Source organism: Barbus barbus, assembly GCF_936440315.1.
Source record: "Barbus barbus genome assembly, chromosome: 47".
NCBI lineage: Eukaryota > Metazoa > Chordata > Actinopteri > Cypriniformes > Cyprinidae > Barbus > Barbus barbus.
In genome coordinates, this window is record NC_136725.1 from 3930915 (window position 1) to 3952823 (window position 21909).

At 35.4% G+C, this 21909-nt stretch overlaps 3 protein-coding genes across 9 annotated transcripts; 2 read left to right on the plus strand and 1 right to left on the minus strand.

The window, feature by feature from the left end:
• Window positions 1-216: 216 nt before the first annotated feature.
• On the plus strand, window positions 217-6436 carry LOC306865691 (ras association domain-containing protein 6-like). 3 transcript variants are annotated; one of them, XM_079410439.1, is made up of 11 exons: window positions 217-417; window positions 1255-1332; window positions 1847-1925; window positions 2138-2289; window positions 3653-3744; window positions 3893-4086; window positions 5187-5288; window positions 5416-5467; window positions 5704-5822; window positions 5909-6006; window positions 6098-6436. In XM_079410439.1, exons 2-11 carry the CDS (start codon window positions 1274-1276, stop codon window positions 6171-6173), a joined length of 1023 nt encoding a protein of 340 aa, XP_079266565.1. In that variant the 5' UTR covers window positions 217-417; window positions 1255-1273; the 3' UTR covers window positions 6174-6436. The 3 variants fall into 3 exon arrangements, with proteins under 3 accessions (XP_079266565.1, XP_079266566.1, XP_079266567.1); XM_079410440.1 differs by having other exon boundaries at window positions 219-417; window positions 1012-1332; XM_079410441.1 differs by having other exon boundaries at window positions 399-494.
• On the minus strand, window positions 6088-8566 carry LOC306865692 (cystatin-like). Its single transcript, XM_079410442.1, has 4 exons — window positions 8243-8566; window positions 7735-7886; window positions 7112-7213; window positions 6088-6990 (listed from the first exon to the last, which is right to left on the minus strand). Exons 1-4 carry the CDS (start codon window positions 8334-8336, stop codon window positions 6904-6906), a joined length of 435 nt encoding a protein of 144 aa, XP_079266568.1. The 5' UTR covers window positions 8337-8566; the 3' UTR covers window positions 6088-6903.
• Window positions 8567-14915: 6349 nt separating this feature from the next.
• tmem267 (transmembrane protein 267) lies at window positions 14916-21909 on the plus strand. 5 transcript variants are annotated; one of them, XM_079410140.1, is made up of 4 exons: window positions 14921-14997; window positions 15691-16101; window positions 18099-18325; window positions 19939-21909. In XM_079410140.1, exons 2-4 carry the CDS (start codon window positions 15730-15732, stop codon window positions 19988-19990), a joined length of 651 nt encoding a protein of 216 aa, XP_079266266.1. In that variant the 5' UTR covers window positions 14921-14997; window positions 15691-15729; the 3' UTR covers window positions 19991-21909. The 5 variants fall into 5 exon arrangements, with proteins under 5 accessions (XP_079266264.1, XP_079266266.1, XP_079266267.1 ...); XM_079410141.1 differs by having other exon boundaries at window positions 18099-18292; window positions 20893-21909; XM_079410142.1 differs by having other exon boundaries at window positions 14929-14997; window positions 15694-16101; window positions 18099-18292; window positions 20893-21909.

Below are 21909 nucleotides of genomic sequence, written 5' to 3' on the forward strand. Positions count from 1 at the left end.
TGTGTCTGTGAGTAATTCTGAAAGATAAATGAATCATTGTGCAAAAGACTTCCGGATGAACAGTCAAATAAATCATATCTTAAAACATTGTTATCAAGATACTGCGTCACTCATAATGCAAAACGTCCTTCCTGTTCCGCCTACACATTCAAACTGAGCGATTCATACCTATGGGTGTGTTCATACATTCAGTGCATTGCTAGGCATTCCCACAATGCACTTAGAAGAGGTGAGTGGATCGAGTTACAGCACAACATTGCCATAATCACCAGAAAAACACCTGACAAGCACTCGAACTCCTCATTCTGTCCCGGGCTCCTCTTATCTGACCCCACACTGCTGTAGCCGCGGCTCGGGAACAGATATGTGACCCCTTCCTGGTAAAGTCCACTGACATTGTATCTAAGCAGACAGCAGGTGAGTGAACTGCGCTGTGTGAGAGAGAGAGAGCGTTTATGTGCTGCTACAGTATTATGCTTAAAGAGTTTGTTGATGTAAGTATGCTTACACATGCATGCTTCTATCAGTTCCCCCATGTAAAAGTGACTTATGTGTACTATGTGAGTTTTTAAAATTACCAGGTGCATGTATTATGAAATTACTGGTAACTACTGGTAACAAAGGAAGTAAGACTTTAAAATATGAACTTGTTATGAATGTAAGCAACAGGCTTCAAATCTGAATCTAGAATAAGTTCTGGACTTCATTGAAGTGAATTGTTTTAAATTTCATCCTGATTTTATTTGAGAGTTGTTTGTTTGACTGCATCAGCCCATTAACCCAGCATAGCTCTTATGCACATCTTTTGTGAGTCAAAATCCTTTCAAAGCTGTGTTTGCCGCAGAGAAGGATTTGTTTCTGTGGGTTTTAGAAAGCGTGCTCTGACTTGAATAACCAGCACTCCTTCTAATGAACAAATTCACTGAATGTTTCAGGCCTGAGTGAGGGAGTAAAGTGAAAGTACAACTCAAACAAACCTAAACCTAAAGGTTTGTTTGTTTGTTTTTTCAGTGGCCCCAGGCTTTAGTGTCTAAAGGGAAAAGCACAGCTTTTTGCAAGGATCTGTTTGCTAATAACACATTAGCGTGGACCATTTCATCTGCCTTCGCTCAAATACCAGAGACTACAGACAAAAACGTGTTTGGACAGAGTTGGAACTCATCTGAATAAATATCCTGAGAGATACAGCAGTCTTGACTTAGACGTCTTCGTGATTTTTGAAGTCGGTGCATTAAAAATTGGTTTTCTTTGTAGATTGGGTTGGTTTGTTGAAATGAATGCTGGCCAGACAACTTCTGTTGTTCAAATTGGTGCTGGAAAATCTTGCTCCAGGTCAGTATTAATATATATTTTAATGTGTTATATATATAATATAAATTATTACAAATGATATTTCTTGCAGTCAAAGGAATATATGCCATATATCACGTGGCAGACTATTATAAATAATAAGTAAAGTATGAAACAACATAAAAAATCTATTTTGAACCTGGAAAGGAATCTTAAAGTTCTAAAAATACAGTTTTGAAAAAAATAAAACATAAAATTAATAATTAATCACAACAATTTAAAAAAACTTTCTATTCTGATAAATTGCAATGAAAAAAAAAACATAATAATAATAATCATAGATGCATTCCACTATGGACTTTTTGAACCTTATTAGCATTATTATTCAAGCTATTATTATCATTATTGTTATTATTATTATTATTATTGTTACTGCAACATGAAATTCTTAGCTTTGACGTGAAAAGCATATAAATAAAGAACATAATATATATTTAATGTTCTGATATGCCTGTCTCTTTCCAACTGAATAAATTTTTTTATTTTATTTTTTAAGGGCTGATTTTTTCTCTTTACTGAACACCTACAACTGCTTTCTTAAAGACAAAGTACACCTGCAGTTCACTGTCCAGGAGGTAAAACAGCATTCTTATACATTCATGGGTGTTTATGTATTCGTTACATGGTGCTAAGTTAAATACAAGTCTGAGTATTTGACAGCAGTGTGTGCAGCAGTGTTTGCAACCCTATGTGCAGACTTTGAACCCATGATTATAATTTGATAACAAATAGGATTTTGCTGCCCTCTGCTGTCAAACACTGAGTGCTGTCATGTCTGCTCTCACAGAAAGCAGGGAAAGTGACATTTGAAGGCAACCTTGTCATTTCCTGGGGAGTGAAGAAACCCATTCGGTTGCAAATACAAGATGATAAACAGATTTTTCCAAATGAGTCTTCAGTCAAGTCACCAGATCCCATCAGTCCACTTGGAAACAAAAGGTTAGTGTTGATTTTACTGCTGTTGTATGTATATTCCAGTAAATGGAAAAGACGTTTCGGCCTATATATAGAGAACTATTATGCGATAAATAAAACTTAAGCTCTAAATGGCAGCATCTATGGTATGAAAGTCATTCAACTTCAACACTCACACAAAATGTGTTTACAGTAATGCACTTGCCATACAATGGATGTCTATGAGGAAAGATATTCCAAGGGTTTAAAGAACCCATGAAACAAACTCATTCTGTGTTGATGTACTTCCTATTGAAATATAGTTGGAGTGGGACACATTCAAGGACTCCCATTTCATTTTTTTAGTAGTCTTCGGTTTAATTTCCCTTTAATTTACATTATAAATGTACTATTTGCCAGTCTGACGTAGGTACACGCAGAGGGAGAGGCATTCTAGAAAGCATTTGATTGGACAACATGATCAAGAGCTGATGATGAGTCGTCAGTAGTTTTTGGTTTGATTTCCAGGAAGAGAATGACAATAAGCTTTAAAATATCTGCTTAAATTTTACTCATTTGACCTCACAGCTAACTGCACTGAAGGCTTCAAATCTCCTATTTTCATTTTCATTCAATGCACAGGCATCCTAAAACATTTCATATGAAAACATCAACCCGGTTTCACAAACAAGGTTTAAGCCTATAATCCTAGACTAAAATGTAAGTCTGAGCTGTTTCAACTGAAATAAACTTGCACGGACTGATCTTAAAATAGAGCAGTGCTTTTGTTTTATCTCAAAATATATATTTTTTTCTAAGCATGTTTATAAAAAATAACTTAAATGTCCTAACTATGGCCTAATCCTGGTTTAGTCTAAGCCCTGTCTGTGAAACCAGCTTATGTTCTGAGACTGTGGCCTTTTAAGGCAAAAATGACTTTGCTCCTTCTTGATAATAAATGCTGTCTGCATTGAAAGTGGTGATTACACAATCTAATTGCAAAGCATACGGTTTATGGATTACAGCTTCATTCTCTCAGCACTGGATCATGTTTATTTAAACTATTTTAACATAAATCTGTTTCTCCTTCACTCCCAAAAACACAAGTATACCAAGAAGAACCAAAAATAGGTTTTTGCAGCAATACCATATAAGAACCGTTACTTTTCTGCTACAAAGAACGATTTTATGCAATGGAACTGTTTCTTGGATATGAAAGGCTCTTTGTGTAACCATAAATGCTGGCAAAGAACCTTTATTTTGATTAGCAGATAAGATTTGGACATCTAAGGCTGAATAAAAAGTCAGAATCAAGATTATAACAGGAAGTCAGTGAACACAAAAACAGACATTCTGTCTTAGATAGAACAGGACAAAATGACCAATATTTGATAAAATGTTCCACTAGGGGAATGACACGATGGGGAGAATTTGATGATCTTCATCATATTGATGAACTGGAAGAAGCTGGATCCACAACACCTGAAAATCCTCCTAAAGGTATGCTGTGGAATTAGTACTATAGCAACATATGTTATCAGACCCAAGGAAATTCATTTAAAAGCAGTATTACTTGGAATGATGTAGTCTGATTACCGCATTAAAGAAATGACCTTGCACCTTCTCTCTTTAAAAATCTCTCTTTAAGACTACATTGAATATGAGAGCAAAACGTTCAGTCCTTCCCGACCTGGGCCGATCAGTGAAGAAAGTTCATATCTGATCCGTACCATGAGTGATGCCTCGCTGGTGAAAATGAGGGTGAAGAGTAAGAAGATGGTAGAAAGTCAGAGGAACAGAAACCATCGCTTCTCCATCAACGGGCACTTCTACAACTACAAGGTCTGTAGTTCAACTACCATGAGCCACATGCCAAGTGTTATGTCCCGCATGAGTCTAGGGGTATACGTGGACACAACAAAACAACTCATTTTAAACAGCGCTGGTCTGAGCCCTGCTACAGCACCACACGCAACAAATTACCATAAGGATGATTTTATTTTACAGCTCATGGAACAAATACAAACAAAACAATCTAACTAGATCATTTAAACTAATCTAACAAATAAAAATAATAACAGAATTATATCCTAACTCCCTTCCTGACCCCAAAACAGGAAAAAAACTGGGTTCAACAAAAAGCCAGATGTAAATTATCAATAATACTGTTATTATTATGAGGCTGGGACAGACAATGTGAAATACAAGTAAGAAATACAGAGATAACCTCTGAAAAACATCTGTAAACAGAGAATTTTATTTATGAATTTGTACTTTAAAGTACTGAAATCTCAATGGACGCTGCACTGCCATCCCAATTACAAACCATCAAACTATTAACCATTAAAACCATTAAAAATGCTTTCTTGTGTGTTTCAGGACATATTCCATCAGGGTTTATAGTGGTTTTAACAAGCCACCAATGAAAAGTGACAGATTAGATAAAAACATGTTATTTATTGACGTTAAATAATGATGTAAATACCAGTAATTTGCCGAGAATATTCATTTGAATCCTCTCCTCCCATAAATTTTGCATCCGAAAGGCAAACTCCTGCAAATGCATATTCAATAAGGTCAGGCGCAAAAAGCCTTTTCAGGGCTAATTCTTCACTGCGCGTCTTTAGTAAATCCTGACAGTAATTATAGCCTATAACCGTCAAAAGATGGTTTGCGCTGGCACAAGCTGTTAGTAAATCTGGCCTATTGTATAGTAAACTATTGTGATTTTTAGTGTTATGCAAGAAAGAACAAGCTCTTTAAAGTTCACTCATCAATCATCATTAATTCATGTACAAACTTTCTTGGAATACAAAAGGGGAACTTCTGAACACTTTGTTGGTCATTGTTTTCCATGCAATGAATACAGCTATGTGAATGGAGACTGAAGTTATTGTATTAGTATCATGAGTCTTTTTTTCTGAGTCATTTTGTTTTTGCAGACATCTGTTTTCACGCCATCATTTGGCGCCACCACAAATGTGCACATTAACAACAAGATGACAACACAAGAGGTCATTACACAGCTGCTTCAAAAGTTTAAAGTAGGTGTTATTACTTACAATTCAATATATAAGCCCCTTAAGGATTTGATGTGTCTGTTGTCTTCGCTGATTATTTCCACCCTCAGTTTTGATAGAAAAAAATTCACTGTTGACTTTTTCGATGCAGATAGAAAACACTCCAAATGAATTCGCCCTGTACTGCGTTCATCAAAGTGGAGGTATGTAGAGTTGCTCATTCAGCTTTTATGTATTTTCACCCTCAATTACGTCCATAACATATGTGGAAAAAATTGCTTAAAGTTTATTAAGAATAGTTTAATTTTCAAGCACAAGACCTATTTTTTATTTGTGTGTGTATTCCATCATTTAGTAACTGTTGTTCCAAGATTCTCCCTCTTAAACTTTGCTGAAGTTTAATTCCAGAGTCACATTTCTGATCATCCATTGTTCATAGAAAAGCGAAGGTTGAGCAGTTCGGACCTGCCACTGTGGGAACGTCTTCTACAGGGACCATCAAACAGCATCATGAAAATGTTCCTCATGGATGCAAACGAACAGGAAATTAGCCTTGATGTAAGTCTAGCTCTTCAGACATTACTGATATGTGTTTCCTTCTCAAATAAAACTAATGCACGTCTCATTTCCACTGATTTTAATAGGTAGCCCAGTACCTCAATTTAGAGATGCACATTTTGAAGGTAATTCTGCAGAAGCTGGAGGAGCAAGAAAACCAAGAAGTGCATAGAATAATCGCAAAGTAAGTCTAGAGTACGTTATGAAAAACAAAACATGAACTATTGTGTTGGTTGAAAGGCTTTCATGTATTTTTTTTTTTTTTCCATATATAGATATCAAAAGGAACGGAGTGTCTTGTTGCAGTGCTTGAAAAATAAGATACCGTTTAAAACAGAGACAACTGTATAAATTAAGTCTTGGCAACTGTTTCCAACTGTTGTGACATTAACCCCAGAGTAAAAACAGAAATGGAAATTAAAGTGAAAAGTGAGCTTTCAGGACTACAAGCCAGGAATCGAGAGTGTGAGATGTTCAAAAGTGCATATGTGACTTTTCGTGCATAGCTTTACTGTTAAGTTTGTGGTTATAATGTATATGATGTAAAATAGTTTTCACACAAATGTAATTACGATATTTATCATGTGAGAAACCAAATAAAATACTGATATTTGAATTGCAGTTTATTTGTGAATTAACTGTTGCTATATAGACACACACATACACACTATGGTTTGCTCTCAATATGTTATTCTCAGAAATGTTATTTAAAAAAAGTTTCAGTTTCAAAAACATATGACTTTATAAGTTCCATCTGGCTTACTGTAGCTGTAGTGTTCTGGAAAACGTCTGTCAACGAGAGATTCTAAACTCTTGGAAAAAATGTTTCATTTCATCAATCATCATTTTCTTTTGAATAATCTTAGCAATAAATAATAAGCTTTACAATATTGTATTTTGGGTATTTAACAATATATAAAATTCCTTTCAAAGGGAGATTTTCTTCTATTAATATTTGACCTTTTTTTACAGACGTTTTCCATTTTAAATCAGCTATATCATCAGGAAAAAGAAAATGTCAAGATAAAGAATTTGCGATCGGCTATCCAAAAGTACAAAACTGCAGAGACTTCATGTGGGATTAAGCGGATCTTCTGCAGGACATCTTCTGCACCTCATGGTCATCATTCATTGGGTCCAGGGTCACCTCAAACTTACATGTCAGTTGCTAAAAAAAAAAAAAAGACAGTAAAAATATGAAAAGTAATGGTAGTATGCTTTTTGTAATTTTGGCTACAATCAAATCAAGTGTAAAAAAAACACAAGAAGAAAGAAAGAAAGAAATGTACCTTTTTTGCCATGCCACAAGCTTGAATATCTGTATCTTCTGTTTTGCGGCATTTTGTCTTTCCAAGTGTGGCTTCTATTTTGTAGTTTATCTTATTCGTCACCTGGACACAAAGGATGGCTGTCATTTAATGTGGATTAATACACATTTACACATATGTGACCCTGGAGCACAAAACCAGTCTTAAGTCGTTGGGGTATATTTGGAGCAATAGCCAAAAATACATTGTATGGGTTAAAATTATTGATTTTTCTTTTATGCCAAAAATCATTAGGATATTAAGTAAAGATCATGTTCCATGAAGATATTTTGTAAATTTCCTACTGTAAATATATCAAAATTAAATTTTTGATTAGTAATATGCATTGCTAAGAACTTAATTTGAACAATTTTAAAGGTGATTTTCTCAGCATTTAGATTTTTTTGCACCCTCAGATTCCAGATTTGTTTGTTCAGTTGTATCTCAGCCAAGTATTGTCCGATCCCAACAAACCACACATCAATGGAAAGCTCACTTATTCAGCTTTCAGTTATGTATAAATCTCAATTTTGAAAAATTGACACTTGGTTTTGTGGTCCTGGGTCACAAATCAGAAAATATGTCTGGAAACATGAAAGCTGTACCTGAGTGCTGGCCGATGTGACATTGATGAGTTTGAAGTATTTCTTTGCTTTGGACTGTGTGTTGAACAGCTCTACAGCTTCTTTAGCAGCATCTTGAACATCTTCCCTCTCGGGATTGGCGAGAGTCCAGCCGCCGAGCAGCTCCACATTTCCTATGAGACATGGACTGAGAATATCAATGACAGCACTGGGTCTTGAAGAATCATATTTGAAGAGTTTGTGCTCATGAATGTTCTACATTTAACCAACAAAGAAGAATTGCTGATTTTTGCCAGATGTTGCCATGCATACTTTTTTTTTTTTTTTTACTTTTTTTGAAGCTACCATATTAAACCACAGTATTCTGTGAAGCACCATGTACTTTGATTAGTAGTTGGTGCAAAACATGGACATATTCAATGTAATCTCTCAATAACGAAGTAGTAGCTATATCTATATAACAGTTTAAAAGAGCCTCTTTAAAATATTATAATGCACACACATATAGGCTACAACACATTTGACATACTTGATACAATTATAGCTTCCTCCAAAGGCTGGTCAGCACTGCTGAAGTGAAACACGGAGAGGAAAGTCACGAAGAGCAGAAAGCAGATGTCCATGGCTGCCGGCTGTGTGCTCTCTGAGAGAATGAGCCAGTGAGTGTGGAGACGGCTTTAGAAATCTACCATGAAATCAGGAATGCCTGACGCCCACCCAGCCAGCAACGCCCACTCACGTAATGATGAATCCACACAGACAGTGAGTCAAGGGAATACTGGGTATGGGTGTCCTAGGACAGAAAACGAGGAAATAAAGGGTAATCTGCTTACACCGTGAGCTGCCGGTGTGTGATTTAACTTCCTGTCACTTACAGGTGAAGATTTAACTACACTTGAAAACAAAGGTCACTGCTTATTTATTGCTACTATACATCTGATCAGCATTTCAATTTATATTTGATTGATTTTCAATTGTTTACTTTAAATGTGATTTCATTCATAGCTTTTGTTGGTTGAATTCATTGTTGAATAATGTAAAACATTACATTATATATCAATATTCCTTTAAAAAATGAATTTTGACAATTAAATACTACCATTATTATATTTGTTTTGTATTAATTTTCATTTTGTATTCATTTGTAAATTTCAATATACAAAAATGATTGCTGGACATTATGGGTGATACGTTTTTATATCAGTATCACATATATTGCAGGTTATTTATTTGGTAATTATTGTAAATTGTGTATATATATATATATATGTATGTATATATATATATATATATATGTATGTATATATATATATATATATATATATATATATATGTATATATATATATATATATATATATATATATATATGTATATATATATATATATATATATATATATATGTATGTATATATGTATGTATATATATATATATATATATGTATATATATATATATATATATATATATATATATATATATATATATATATATATATATATATATATATATATATGTGTGTGTGTGTGTGTGTGTGTGTGTGTATATATATAAATATATAGTGTTTTCTTTAAAAAAAAAAAAAAAAAAAAAAAGTTTGTCATACGTTGCTTATACTCCAAACACTATAATGATGCTTTAAAAACTGTACAAATTCTAAACCCCAAAAACATGTTTTGCTGGTCCCGGGAAGATAATCAGTCATTTGTCCTGAACAGTGACGTCCAAATACCTCTCACCAAAGCCACGCTTAAAGACCATCTAGAACATGTGCTACAGAAATCACACCCTTGCTGTAAAACAAAAGCCCAGACAAAACAATCAGCCCGTAGTCACATAAAGTCCATGCTGACAGATGATACATGTTATATTATATTGCTTACAAAATTGCATTTTTAAACAAAATATCACCAGTGCTTTATAAAATACAAGGCCATTCATAATTTTCCCTTGTTTATGTTTAAAAATATTGCACTTTTCTTGTGGCAGTGTGGCAGGTCAGTTATCTCATCTGGCCTTAGATCATGTCTGTATGTGATTACATTTCGGACCAGTGTTGACTACATAGCATTTGTAATTACAGTGTGTGATGTACAATGATATTATATTCACTGTTTGTATCACTTGATTTTGTGATTGTGTCACAAAATATAACAAAACAACAACAACAGTGGTTACAAATCGGTGCTTATCAGTTGTTAAATATCAGGGTCTAAATGAGTAACATCCTCTAAGATCTCTCACATCATCATGTGTCAGATGATTACAGTCTCTTTTAAGGACTGTGGTAATCTCAGTTCACCCTGTCATATTGGTCTACAGTCACCATGATAAGCTAAGCCAGATAGGATTTAGTGCTGTTAAAAAGCTCTTCTGTTTTATGAGAATCCTTAAGGACTTGAACTGATGATGCACTCTTAAAACCCCACTGGCATACGCAGACTGATTTGCATGTGTATTTAGGTTAATGATAAACTAAACATTTTAAAGAGTGACAATCAAATACTGTATTTAGGTAAATATATGTATAATGTTGCATAACATGTTCTTTCTGCTTCTGATCATAACTAAAATGTTAAGTAATGAACAACATTTAGTTTGTTGTATCCTGAGATGTATTTATTGTTTTAGACAAATCAATATATTTTACAGTTGATATATCGCAAAAACATATGACCGAAGCAGAATATATAAATTTGATTTCAATGTGAAATTTTGAAAGAATTTTCTTTTTTTTTTTACAAATATTTCTCCAGAAGATGGCAGCATCTTTGTTTTTATTCCCCATGTGTTAGTAAGGACATAATGTATGCATATGCATATAGACATCCAAAGTACTCAGGATAGATAAGATTATTACACCATGGTATTTGTGTTGATAAAATTGCATCCATTTGTTTATTTATTTATTTGTTTTATAATAAAAAATTAAATGCAAATCCAAATTATTTTTCCTTATGTTTAATGTTTAATTATAATTTCCATAATAGCAGGCAAAAAGGCCATAATTTCCAGAATAGCCATAATTATATGGTAACAACACAGTAACATTACACTAAAGACTCCACCCACTGACGTTATATAGGCTAAATCCAGCTAAGTGATGCTTAAGAGGGTCTAAATGTGGATCAGTAGGCTGTTGGTCCACTACAAATACTTGTTAAATGGAGTTTTCTCTTTTCTTGAGGTCTTTATGGTCAACCATTATTAAGAATTATTAATCAGTCATTGTCTAGTCTCCATTTGAAAGATACAGACCTCTCTGCTCCCTGTGATCATCTCCATCGTCCTTCTACAAGAGTGATCTCCATTCTTCCAACCATGTGATTCCTTTTACACTGGCTGTTGTCATTCATCACTATTCAGTCAAGTTGTGTTCACTCGAGTCATATTTTCTGTTGCATTAATGTTTTTATTGAATTTCAGTGGATGGGAGAGTATTAAAAATATCTTCATTTGTGTTTCAAAATGAAATATATTCTTATGGGTTTGGACATTAGTGGTGATAATGGAGGAATTTGTATTTTTGAGTGAACTATCCCATAAGTCTATTCACCTGTTACTTAATTGATTATCAATAAAGCTCCTACATGGGTTCACCGACCATCTGAGTATGTGTTGCTTAAAACTAGACCACAATCAAGGGTCCAGCAGGGGCAGATCATCATCTTCACCCTGGCACTATGGAAACACTGGTCAATCAGTTTTACCATCATCATTAACTTCTGCTTCGCAAAGAAACTATGAAAATTTAACAAAAGTCAGTTTTGGTGTCCCACAAGGTTCGGTACTAGGCCCCAAATTGTTTGTACTTTATATAAATGATCCTCTTAAGGCCTCACATGAGGACATTATATTTTAGGGAATTTGTCTGAGACTATACATGCCACAGTTTTAAGTCTGGATGTCCTGTACAGAGCACATTCAGGGCTTTTAAGAGATACCAAATGATTGGATGTTTCACCATGACCACTCCCTCTCCTTGGTCTTCAAAAATGTCTGAAATTATGAAACTATCATTTAAATATGTCTGTTTTAAATTGTGTCATAAATCAACATCTCAGGAAAATGTTATGGGGTTTCAAATCAAAATATGACCTTCTGTTACGAAACAGGATGTTGATTTCATACATGTCCTCATATGAGGACACCGGGACTAAAAGCATGTTTATTACGCATTTTGGGAGACATAACAAATGAATAGGGAAATAAATTATATTTCAACATTCTGTAAAATATTATATATTATTATGAAAATCTTGTCAATTATTATTCCCATTATTACGCTTCTTTTTTCATTACTTGTTGCCCCAAATGAGAAAACTAATTTGTGGCCATTTTACACACATTTTGCATAAATAAAAAAGGTATATTGAATCATTCTGTAATAACACAGTTGAGAATCATCTTTATACAAAGTTTGGTAAAAAGATAAAATAAATAAATAAATCTTAAACTAATAATGTATTGGTGATTTAAAAAATTTATTGTTTTTGCCCATGCATGTTCATTCATGTCTTTTTAGTTGAAATTGAAGAAATTGAGTCCCGATGTTGAGTCTAACGAGGACATAGCATAACTTATGAATGCTTTTTTTTTACATTATTCTAAATTCTCTAAACAATTTAAAGACATGAAAAAAAAATTAGTATTATTTTTAATATTATTATTATTATTTTAGTATGATTATTTAGTAATCAGCTAAGTAATAAAAAAGATAAAATTAGGATTAATAATGAAGACACAGAAAGAGTGTATGAGAATACATTTATGGGTGTTACAGTAGATTATAAATTATGAACATAGTTCCATACATGACTTGTGTGGATATATGGGGTCATACATATAAAACCATATTAAAACTAAGATATATGTGTTACAGAAGAGAGCAAGATGGATTGTAAAGGACACATGAAACAGGAAAACAAGGAGAAACAAACAAAGTCTTTGAAACAGAACTGTAAAATAAAATAAGGATGTGGAAGATCTTGATAAAGATTTTCTTGATGAAGATAGGCTTTCCTGTAGCTTAGTAGAGCATGGCGCTAGCAACGCCAAGGTCATGGGTTCGATTCCAAGGGAAAGCAAGAGCTGATAAAAAATTTAAAAACTAACTTGAATGCAATGTAAGTCGCTTTGGATAAAAGTGTCTGCTAAATGCATAAATATATAAATATATTTATTGCAGCATACCTGTGACAAAGTACATGTATTACCTTGGGTTCAGTGGAGTTGAAATAAACCCTGAACATCTTAAACTCAAATCTTTTATGCAGTTTACTACCCTTAATGTAGATGAAATTGCTCCTGTCGTAACAGCTGTAGTCTGTATGTTAATGAAGTTCAGACACCCCATTGTCTGAGATGGTTTGTTCCACACCCTTTCCCATTCTACAACCGATGACTATTTGGTCCATCAGGATGTGATGATCCCAAATGGTGCAAAAACAACATAACTATTGACTTTCTTCTCTATAATGATTAAGCCATTTTGGAAAATGAGTGTGTTCTGCATACATTGTGAAGTGGAATCTGGGTTGAGGCAGTCTGTAGTATCTTACAGATCATAACCGTGACACTGCGTCGGATTGAGACGCTCATGACAGGAACCTCTGGGGAGACCATGGACATTTCCATCAGGGTACATTTCAGAAGCCACATGGCTCAGTTGTTTCTTTCACTGCCTTATTTTGTTTTGTATGTTTGAGAATGTACAATTAGCCTTCATTGCTGTGATGACGATCTGACCTTGTGACAAGCCAGCTTTGGTCCAGAGGCCAAATCAAATGGACAACATAGAGGAAACACGTTGGAGCCATTGACCTTTGGGCAGTGCTACAGCCTGACTTGAGATCTTTTTGTTGCCATATCCCCTTCCTTCTCTTCCACTGATGGGAAATAATCATATATACATCAAACACACAGCACTGAGGTATATGAGGACTGACAATATGATAGTAAAGGTAAGCACAAGACCTCAAACCAATTGAAAAGACTAAATTCCTCCAATTCAATCTGCTGCTTTAGGTTGCTCTCCAGACAAATAAAAGTACAGCATTCTGTGCTGAAAGATGGGAAGGACATCTTATCATTACCTACCTTAAATTTATAACAATTATCTGCAAGACCGGCTTTTATTAAGCCACTTGGCTCAGATGGTCATTTTCCTGCATTGGTTGTGTGATTCAGAATTACAACTGACCATTGCTTAAGTGAAGATCTTACCTTGTGACAAGTCATCTTTTGTCCAGATGTTATCATCCATGCTACACAGCATTACAAACAAGAGTATGAATGAACAAATTCAAACAAGTAAGCCTACTCACGGTGCACTAGGACCACAATGTAGGTTTGGAATAACCATCCTAGGAGAAAGATATGGATATAAGAATTAGACCAGCCCTGAACAAACTGTTGACAATGGTATAGTTGGTCAAAAACCATTTGTGTTCTGTGATTAATGGTGATGTGAGATGTTTATAATTGAAAGAGAGTGCCTACAAAGCTGACCACCTGATCAAAAAAAAAAAAAAAAAAGTTAATTTCATTTTAATTAACCCTGAACAGACATTTTATTTTTTTTTCATTCTAAGCACCTATAACCTAGAGCATGTTTGGCAGTTCAATTAGGCCCGATGGGTCAAGTAGTGCTATAAATATAGCTGAACATCAATACACTAACAGAGAGTGACAGGTAGTCTATAAGAAAGGGAAAAACAAGGCTGTGGATGTTGTAAATACAATACATTTAAACCTGAAGGTCATCAGTAGCAGCGTTTGAGAGAAAAAAGGACCGTAGCCTACTTGTTTTAGTATACTAGGTAACATTAAAGCCCAGCGTTTTTCCAGAATACACGTCACTAGAAATGTTCACTAGAACAACAAATTTGACTGAAGAAACAATGGTATTTACTGTATATATCTGTATATATGGTCCTCACTGCAGAACACAAGATCCAGGGGGCGTGGTTGGATCTAGATCCAACTCCTCCCACCTTACATTGTCCTACACCTACCTGTCTCCACCCCCTGATCCCTAAACGTACCCGTCTCCACCCCCTGATACCTAAACCTACCCGTCTCCACCCCCTGGTCCCTAAACCCACCCATCTCCACCCCCTAGATGTGGATCCAACCCTGCCCCCTGGATCTTTGTTCTGCAGTGAGGGGCTACTGGCTGACTCATGAATTAATTCAATGGAACCGATTCAGTGATTCGCGAATCAAGCAAGCAGTCACCAAGGAACAAACAGTTCGTTGTCAGACCGGTGAGGTGAACGAAATGAGGTGAGGAGACTGTCTGTGTTAATACAGTAGTATTGTGATTTAATGTTATCCGCAGTCATGTGAGTACAGTACCGGTTTTGGCTTGTATGTGAATTCTGTTACCTCGGCTAATAAATGTAACATTAGTCTTTTACGTTGAGCAGTGAATTAGCTGAGGAGCTAGTTAGCAGCCAAGCTAATGCTAATTTTGGAATAATAACCCTCGCTAGGCAAAGATGTCCGAATATACTATTGATTTATGTATTAATTTCAACGTAAAATCACAATTGCAGTGGAATTTTGCAAGACTTAAAACATTACATGCGAAATATCTCGACAGCACGCGTGACATTGTACTTTAATACAATGATTTTATATTTAATGTTTTTGTTTTTGACGTTACATAATATAGTTAACGTTACACATCGCCTGTTTGTTTAGTCGCCGTTCTCTATTCAAATTTAGGTTGTTTTAACAAAAACATCTTTGTCGTATATGTCAGTGTTTGTGTATATTCTGTTACTAATATTCTTATGAATGTTTAATCTGTTCATGTCTTTAATGAAGATGTCATAGTCATGATAAGATGATGTGTTCGTGATGGTTTGGACTGTTTGTTAGTCAGTAGTTTTAGGGCACTGTCTGCTATCATAAGCACATTAAACAATATCACATTAGCACACTTTAATTTGTGTGTGTGTTTGTGTCTTCCAGCAGATCAGGCTGCTGACCCCTCCATGGAAGAGGCCAGCGATGAGGGGCTTTTACTCCAAGCTGGACTCCTCATCTCTGGGCATGGCGATGCCCCTGAACCTGGCTGTGGAGACTGAGAAAGCTCAGGCCCTGCTCCAGACCTTCAGCACTGCCTCTCTGTTAGCCAGCGCCGGCCTGGGCGCTTTCTGCTTCCTCGCAGACCACTTTCTGACGCTCCCCTTCATCCAGTACCATCTGTGGCTCAGGGCTGTGCTCGATAACGCCGTCCACGGCATCATTGGACTCTGGTCATGGGCCATCGTCATCGGGTTGAGGAAGAAAAGTGACTTCTATGAAGTCTTCTTGGCTGGGTTTCTGGCATCTATCATTGACCTGGACCACTTCTACATGGCTGGATCATTGTCACTCAAAGTGAGGCTTTTTAATTTTTTTTATTAACATTTAAACACTTTTTTTGCCTTTTGTCAGCACATTAAAACTTCCGATACAATTCAACAGGCAGGGCCAGAAATAAAAGCAGTAAACCTATAGAGACAGTAATTATGGTGATTTTTTTTTTTTTTTTTTTGAACTGTGATTACAAATACCTTTTTGTTTTTGCATTGCATTGCATTTTTTCCATTACAGTAATGAGAATTGAGTAGTTAGAAGATATATAAATTTATAAATAATAATAAAAAAAATTGCATATATATATGCAGTACCCTCCAAAAGTATTGGAACAGTAAAGACAAAATTGCTCTGTTGGCTGTGGAGTCAATACATTTGCAAATATGATTAAAAGATGAATATGAGACAAAACTACAGAATGTCACATTTTATTCTTGGGTGATTCAACACATACATGTTTTACCAGCTAAGAAGTTCAGCACTTTTAGAGTTTCATCCCTCTATCTGATGTGAGCATAAGTATTGGGACAGTTGCCTCACAGGTCTTTCTAAGTGATCAGCTGTGTCCTGTTGCATTAATTCTTCAGATATTAAAAGCAGGGAATGTGTCGTATCAGTTATATCCATTACTTCTGTATTCTGATGACACACACAAACCAGGATGAAGATGAGGGAGCTGACTTTGAGAGACAAGCAAGCAAGTTGGATGCTAAAAGAAAAGAGGAAGTCAATTAGAGCTACAGCAAAAACAAAGGGCATGGAGAAATCAAGAGTTTGGAAACCACCAGCAACCAACAACGACCTGATCGGCTGAGAAAACAACAGTAGTTGATGACAGACAAATCATAAAAGCTGTGAAAATGAACCCTAAAAGACGTGTCTGTAAAATCAGCAACAACTTCCAGAAAGCTGGGGTGATGCTCTGACAATCTACTGTCCTCAGGAGACTTAGACACAGAATTACAGATGCTACACAGCAAGATGCACACCTCTGACCAGCACCACAAATAGAAAGGCAAGATTAGAGTTTGCAAAAAAGCACAAAGGTGTTAGACCAAAACCCACAACGACACTGGCCAAACAAATATAGTAAGCAATTGGATAAAAATGAGATTATTTCCATGTTTTGCCACAAAATTTAGTTTTATTATGTACATAAAGCACATACTCTACACATACTCTGCTATCAATGGCTCAAGCCTCCGGTACTAGGGTCTAAAATGACGTTTTGGAATTAGCAACGGAGCCGTTGGATGAGATGCGGAAGAAACTAATCCTACTCACAATAGCCTTTTAAGTCCAAAACCGGATAAATGCCTTGAAGTATGTCATCTGATCGATGTCTTGAGGTGTGGCATAAGTATAAGTGGAATAATTGACTCCGGGCCGTTAAATTATTAGAAAAATAATTTTCATTTTGGCCGCATTACCACCTTGGATGTGCATTAATTTTCTAATAATTCAATGGCCCGTTGTCAGTTATTCCTTACATAATTTATATTACATATAGATAAATTTAATATACAAATATAACATTTTTCTTAAATATATACATGCATGTGTGTGTATTTATTTATTTAAACACACATATATGTGTGTGTGTGTATTTTTATATATGTATTTATATATACACACAGTACACCACATTATGTAAAACTTTTATTTTGGATGTGATTAATTGTTTGACATTATAATAAGACAAACTCAGATAAGGCATATTTGGAGTTTCCATGCAGGAGCGCCCTCTGGCCTTCGGATGGAGATGTACTACTGATCACAGAGCCGTGCTGCCCTGATAAGTTCCACATAGCAATCGCAGCTTTTGCCTTATCACGATTGCAATTTAATTTTGATTAATCGTGCTGCCCTAGAATAAAATGATCATGGCTGACTACAAATAAAGCATTTCTGCAATGGCATCAGTGAATTAAAGCTACATTCACTCTAAAGGGATTGTCACATAGATGAGTACAGGTTAAAAACTTGCCATTTTAACTGAAGTTTGTGTACTTGTGCAGGCTGCTGTGAATCTGCCGCACAGGCCTCCGCTGCACTGCTCCACCCTGATCCCAGCGCTCTGCTTCTCCCTGCGTCTCCTCATGTGGGCCTGCCGGCTCAAGGACTCCTGGTGCTCCTTGCCCTGGATGCTGTTCATCTCGCTGGCGTCGCACCACATCCGTGACGGCATTCGGCACGGTCTCTGGGTGTGTCCGTTTGGAAACACGGCGCCCATCTCCTACTGGTTGTACGTCACCATCACAGCCACTCTCCCTCACCTGTGCTCGGTGCTAATGTATCTGACCGGCACCAGAGACATGATCTCCACCAAACACGGCGTAGCCATCGACGTCTGAAACACTGGCTTGATTGTGGGCTCTTATTCAATTATTTATTCAATTATTTATTTTTTTTCCCAGCAAAAATTTGGCACTGGAAATATTTCCATTAGCTCTTCTCTGCCTCATTGCCATTCCAACATAATTCATCCTTATTCCTTGAGAGATTGGCAGAACGTTTGATACTTTTAACTACTGCGGTCATTCAGGTATCAGTCTGAAATCAGGTTGTATTTACTGTGAAGACTGAATATTTTAATATGTATGATGTAGATTAGGGTTGGGCGATTAAAAAAAAAGATCTATTTTGCAGGCTTTTTGTACAATATGCTATATATATTTGATATAAAATCCATTACAGAGCAAATAGAGAAATTATATGATCAAAACTGTATCTCTATTTTGCAGTATTTAATAATAAAAAATAATTCAGAACAAGTAAGTGTACTCTATACTCTAGTATGTATACTTATTTATATACTCTGAATTAGTTGGTTTTCTATATATGAAATTAGTTAAAAATGGAGTTCATTTTGAAAATATAATTTCTGTGTTTGCTGAACTGGATTTAAATTTTCATTGTCAAGTAGATAATATTTAATGATTGTTAATATCTAATAATTTGTTCATTATATTGCATCAAGGAATAAACAACATACTAAAATGCCACACTAAGACGTTGATGAGAAATTTGAGTGATGAACAAACAAAACGAATTGCTAATTCATAGTTGTGAATTAATTCACTTTCTAATTTAAGATTGTGTGGTCATATTAGTGAAATGTCTTTTTTTTGGTCAGTTAATGAGACAGTCACGTGACCAACTTGAACATGTTGCGAAATCTGCGCTAGGAAATCTTTTGCCCTCCTGAACGGGCAACCCGATCTCATGGCAATTCGTACATATTTTACGAGGTGGCTAATTCGTACGACCTCGTACAAATTCTTACGATTTTTGCTGTTTGAAGAGTTGCACGATTCGTACGATTGAGCTACGCCTAACCCCACCCCTTAACCTGCCCGTCACTGGGGTCTAGACAAATCGTACAAAAACGTATGAGTGAGGTTGTACGAATTCCTACGAGTTAGCCACCTTGTAAAATACATATGAATTGGTCATGAAATAGCATTGTGGATTCCTGTTGAAATGACTGGATTTCACTCATGAAAATGTGTGCGACAGCGGTGAATTTGACCACAACTTAATGCCATTGTTGCTACTGAAATTTAATTAAAAATATTATTCAAATATCTCTTTTAATTCTTAAAAAGAAAGATTGTGAATCTATTAAAATAACATATTTAATAGCTAAATGACAATTGCTTTAAAAACTAGAGCGATCATTTATATCACCAACAAAATGGATGTGAATGTTGGATATTATCGCCCAGCCCTAGTTTAGTTGGTCTGGATTCACTCTTACTAACTTCAAAAGCTTCAACATTGTGTTGTCACATTTAGCTTAGTGGTATAGGCTTGTCTATTCAAATAATGCCATTTTATTGCGTTTATTTTCCAAAGGAAGCCGCAGACACCAGGCTGGATTCATGATGTGTCGTGCGTCCAGGAATAGGCATTGAGAATGGATGTGCTTGTGTATTTGCAGTTGAGGATCACTGTAGGTGTACTTGAAGGACATTATTCTTTCTGTAGTGTATTTAAAAAGCAGAAAAAAACACTGGTAGGTCTAGTTTCACTTGGAAAAGGCCTTGAGTATAAACCTTTTAAAATGGTATGGAAATACTTTCTGTTGATACAAAAGATTATTGCTGCCTTTTTAGCCGCAGACTTTGGAATAACTGTAAATATGACTTGCTGACTTAAGCTTTATTTCCAAACCATTTATACATTTATAACTTTCACGTGATTAAGTTGAACTGTTATTAAGTGTCTTTGTATACACCCTGCGATTTAACTTCTTGACTCACCCTCAGGTCGTCCAAGATGTAGATGAGTGCGATTCTTCATCAGATTTGGAGAAATGTAGCATTACATCACTTGCTCGCCAATGGATGCTCTGCAGTGAATGGGTGCCGTCAGAATGAGAGTCCAAACAGCTGATAAAAACATCACAATACAAGAGTAAACCACACCACTCCAGTCCATCAATTAACGTCTAGTGAAGCCAAAATAAAACAAATTCATTATTACATATATTTTAACTTTCAACTGTTACTTCTGTCCAAAATATTAGTCTATAATCCATAATAAGGCTTCCTCCAGTGTTGGCCTCTTACATAAAAAAAAAAAAAAAAAAAAAACCTTTTTGGCTTGTAAACTGTGCTTGATCTGCAGATTTCTCTCCTGATTCAGACCAGATGACTTCTCATTAGAGTAAGTGTTATTATAGTCCGAGGAGAGTATTTCAGCCAGAAGCAATGGTTTAAAATATGAAAAAAACGTCCTGATTGATTTTTCACTTTCATGTTGACTGATGGACTGGAGTGGTGTGGATTATGGTGATGTGTTTATCAGCTGTTTGGACTCTCATTCTGACGGCACCCATTCACTGCAGAGCATCCACTGGTGAGACACTGATGCAATGCTACATTTCTCCAAATCTGATGAAGAAACAAACTCATCTACATCTTTGATGAGCTGTGAGTGAGTACATTTTAAGCAATTGTTCATTCTTGAGTCAACTATTTCTTTAATTTAGTTTTTTATTCAGTTGTGTGGCATCATAGTTGTTTTAATTAATAAAATTGGTGTTAAGTAAGCAGCCTCAAAGACAAAATGTGTTCAAACTGCTGTTGGGCTGCAGATCATGGACTAAATATTTTTTTCCAGGTCAAATGAAATCAGTTCAATATTAGTGTTTACAGTACAGTATAGTTGATTTAGTATTGCATATGTATACTACCACTTCAAAGTTTTGGATTATGTTCTTGGTTAATATTTTCAATATTGTACAGGGATTATACTCTGCCTAAAAATGGCAAATTAAATCTTTCTTGCCACATTTTGTCTAGATTCACTATTCACAATTTCAGAAATGGTAGTTTGGTCATTGCTTAAATGTGCACAAAACTCATTTCCATCATTATACATAAATGTTTTTGAGTATAAATAGTCATGTGTTTTCAAACTTTTGACTGGTGGTTCATATAAAACAGCATCAGGAAGCCCTGAACTACAGCAGTGGAAACGTGTGTGCTTATATGCCTATTTTCAGAAGCAGTGATATAATTGTGTATTTATTCATTTGTTATGGTAATAAGGGAAGCAATGTTGAGTTATATTTTGGTTTGATGCCTAATGTTTAAAGCAGTTGTAGAGGCCTTTCCAAACCTGCAGAGGGCGCTGTAGACAGACTATTCATGAGCCTTTATAAATTCATTTGTTTTTGTAATTGTTGTAAATATTTATTTTATTTATATGCTTTTTTTGTTGCAAATGTCGATTTGTCAATAATGTGGTGTTGATGCATAGTCAAGAAATGACTGAAAGCATTATTTATTTCTGAAAACTATCACTAAAGTTACACATGCA

What these genes read in the sequence shown, in the direction of transcription:
- LOC306865691 (XM_079410439.1), top strand. Translation starts at nt 1,274, where the DNA reads ATGAATGCTGGCCAGACAACTTCTGTTGTTCAAATTGGTGCTGGAAAA. An exon ending in AGCTGCTTCAAAAGTTTAAA is followed by an intron (nt 5,289 to 5,415) that starts GTAGGTGTTATT and finishes TTTTCGATGCAG; the next exon opens with ATAGAAAACACTCCAAATGA. An exon ending in AACAGGAAATTAGCCTTGAT is followed by an intron (nt 5,823 to 5,908) that starts GTAAGTCTAGCT and finishes TGATTTTAATAG; the next exon opens with GTAGCCCAGTACCTCAATTT.
- LOC306865692 (XM_079410442.1), bottom strand. Translation starts at nt 8,336, where the DNA reads ATGGACATCTGCTTTCTGCTCTTCGTGACTTTCCTCTCCGTGTTTCAC. An exon ending in GGAAGCTATAATTGTATCAA is followed by an intron (nt 7,887 to 8,242) that starts GTATGTCAAATG and finishes CATGTCTCATAG; the next exon opens with GAAATGTGGAGCTGCTCGGC. An exon ending in TCACATCGGCCAGCACTCAG is followed by an intron (nt 7,214 to 7,734) that starts GTACAGCTTTCA and finishes CTTTGTGTCCAG; the next exon opens with GTGACGAATAAGATAAACTA.
- tmem267 (XM_079410138.1), top strand. Translation starts at nt 15,730, where the DNA reads ATGAGGGGCTTTTACTCCAAGCTGGACTCCTCATCTCTGGGCATGGCG. An exon ending in CTGGATCATTGTCACTCAAA is followed by an intron (nt 16,102 to 18,098) that starts GTGAGGCTTTTT and finishes GTACTTGTGCAG; the next exon opens with GCTGCTGTGAATCTGCCGCA.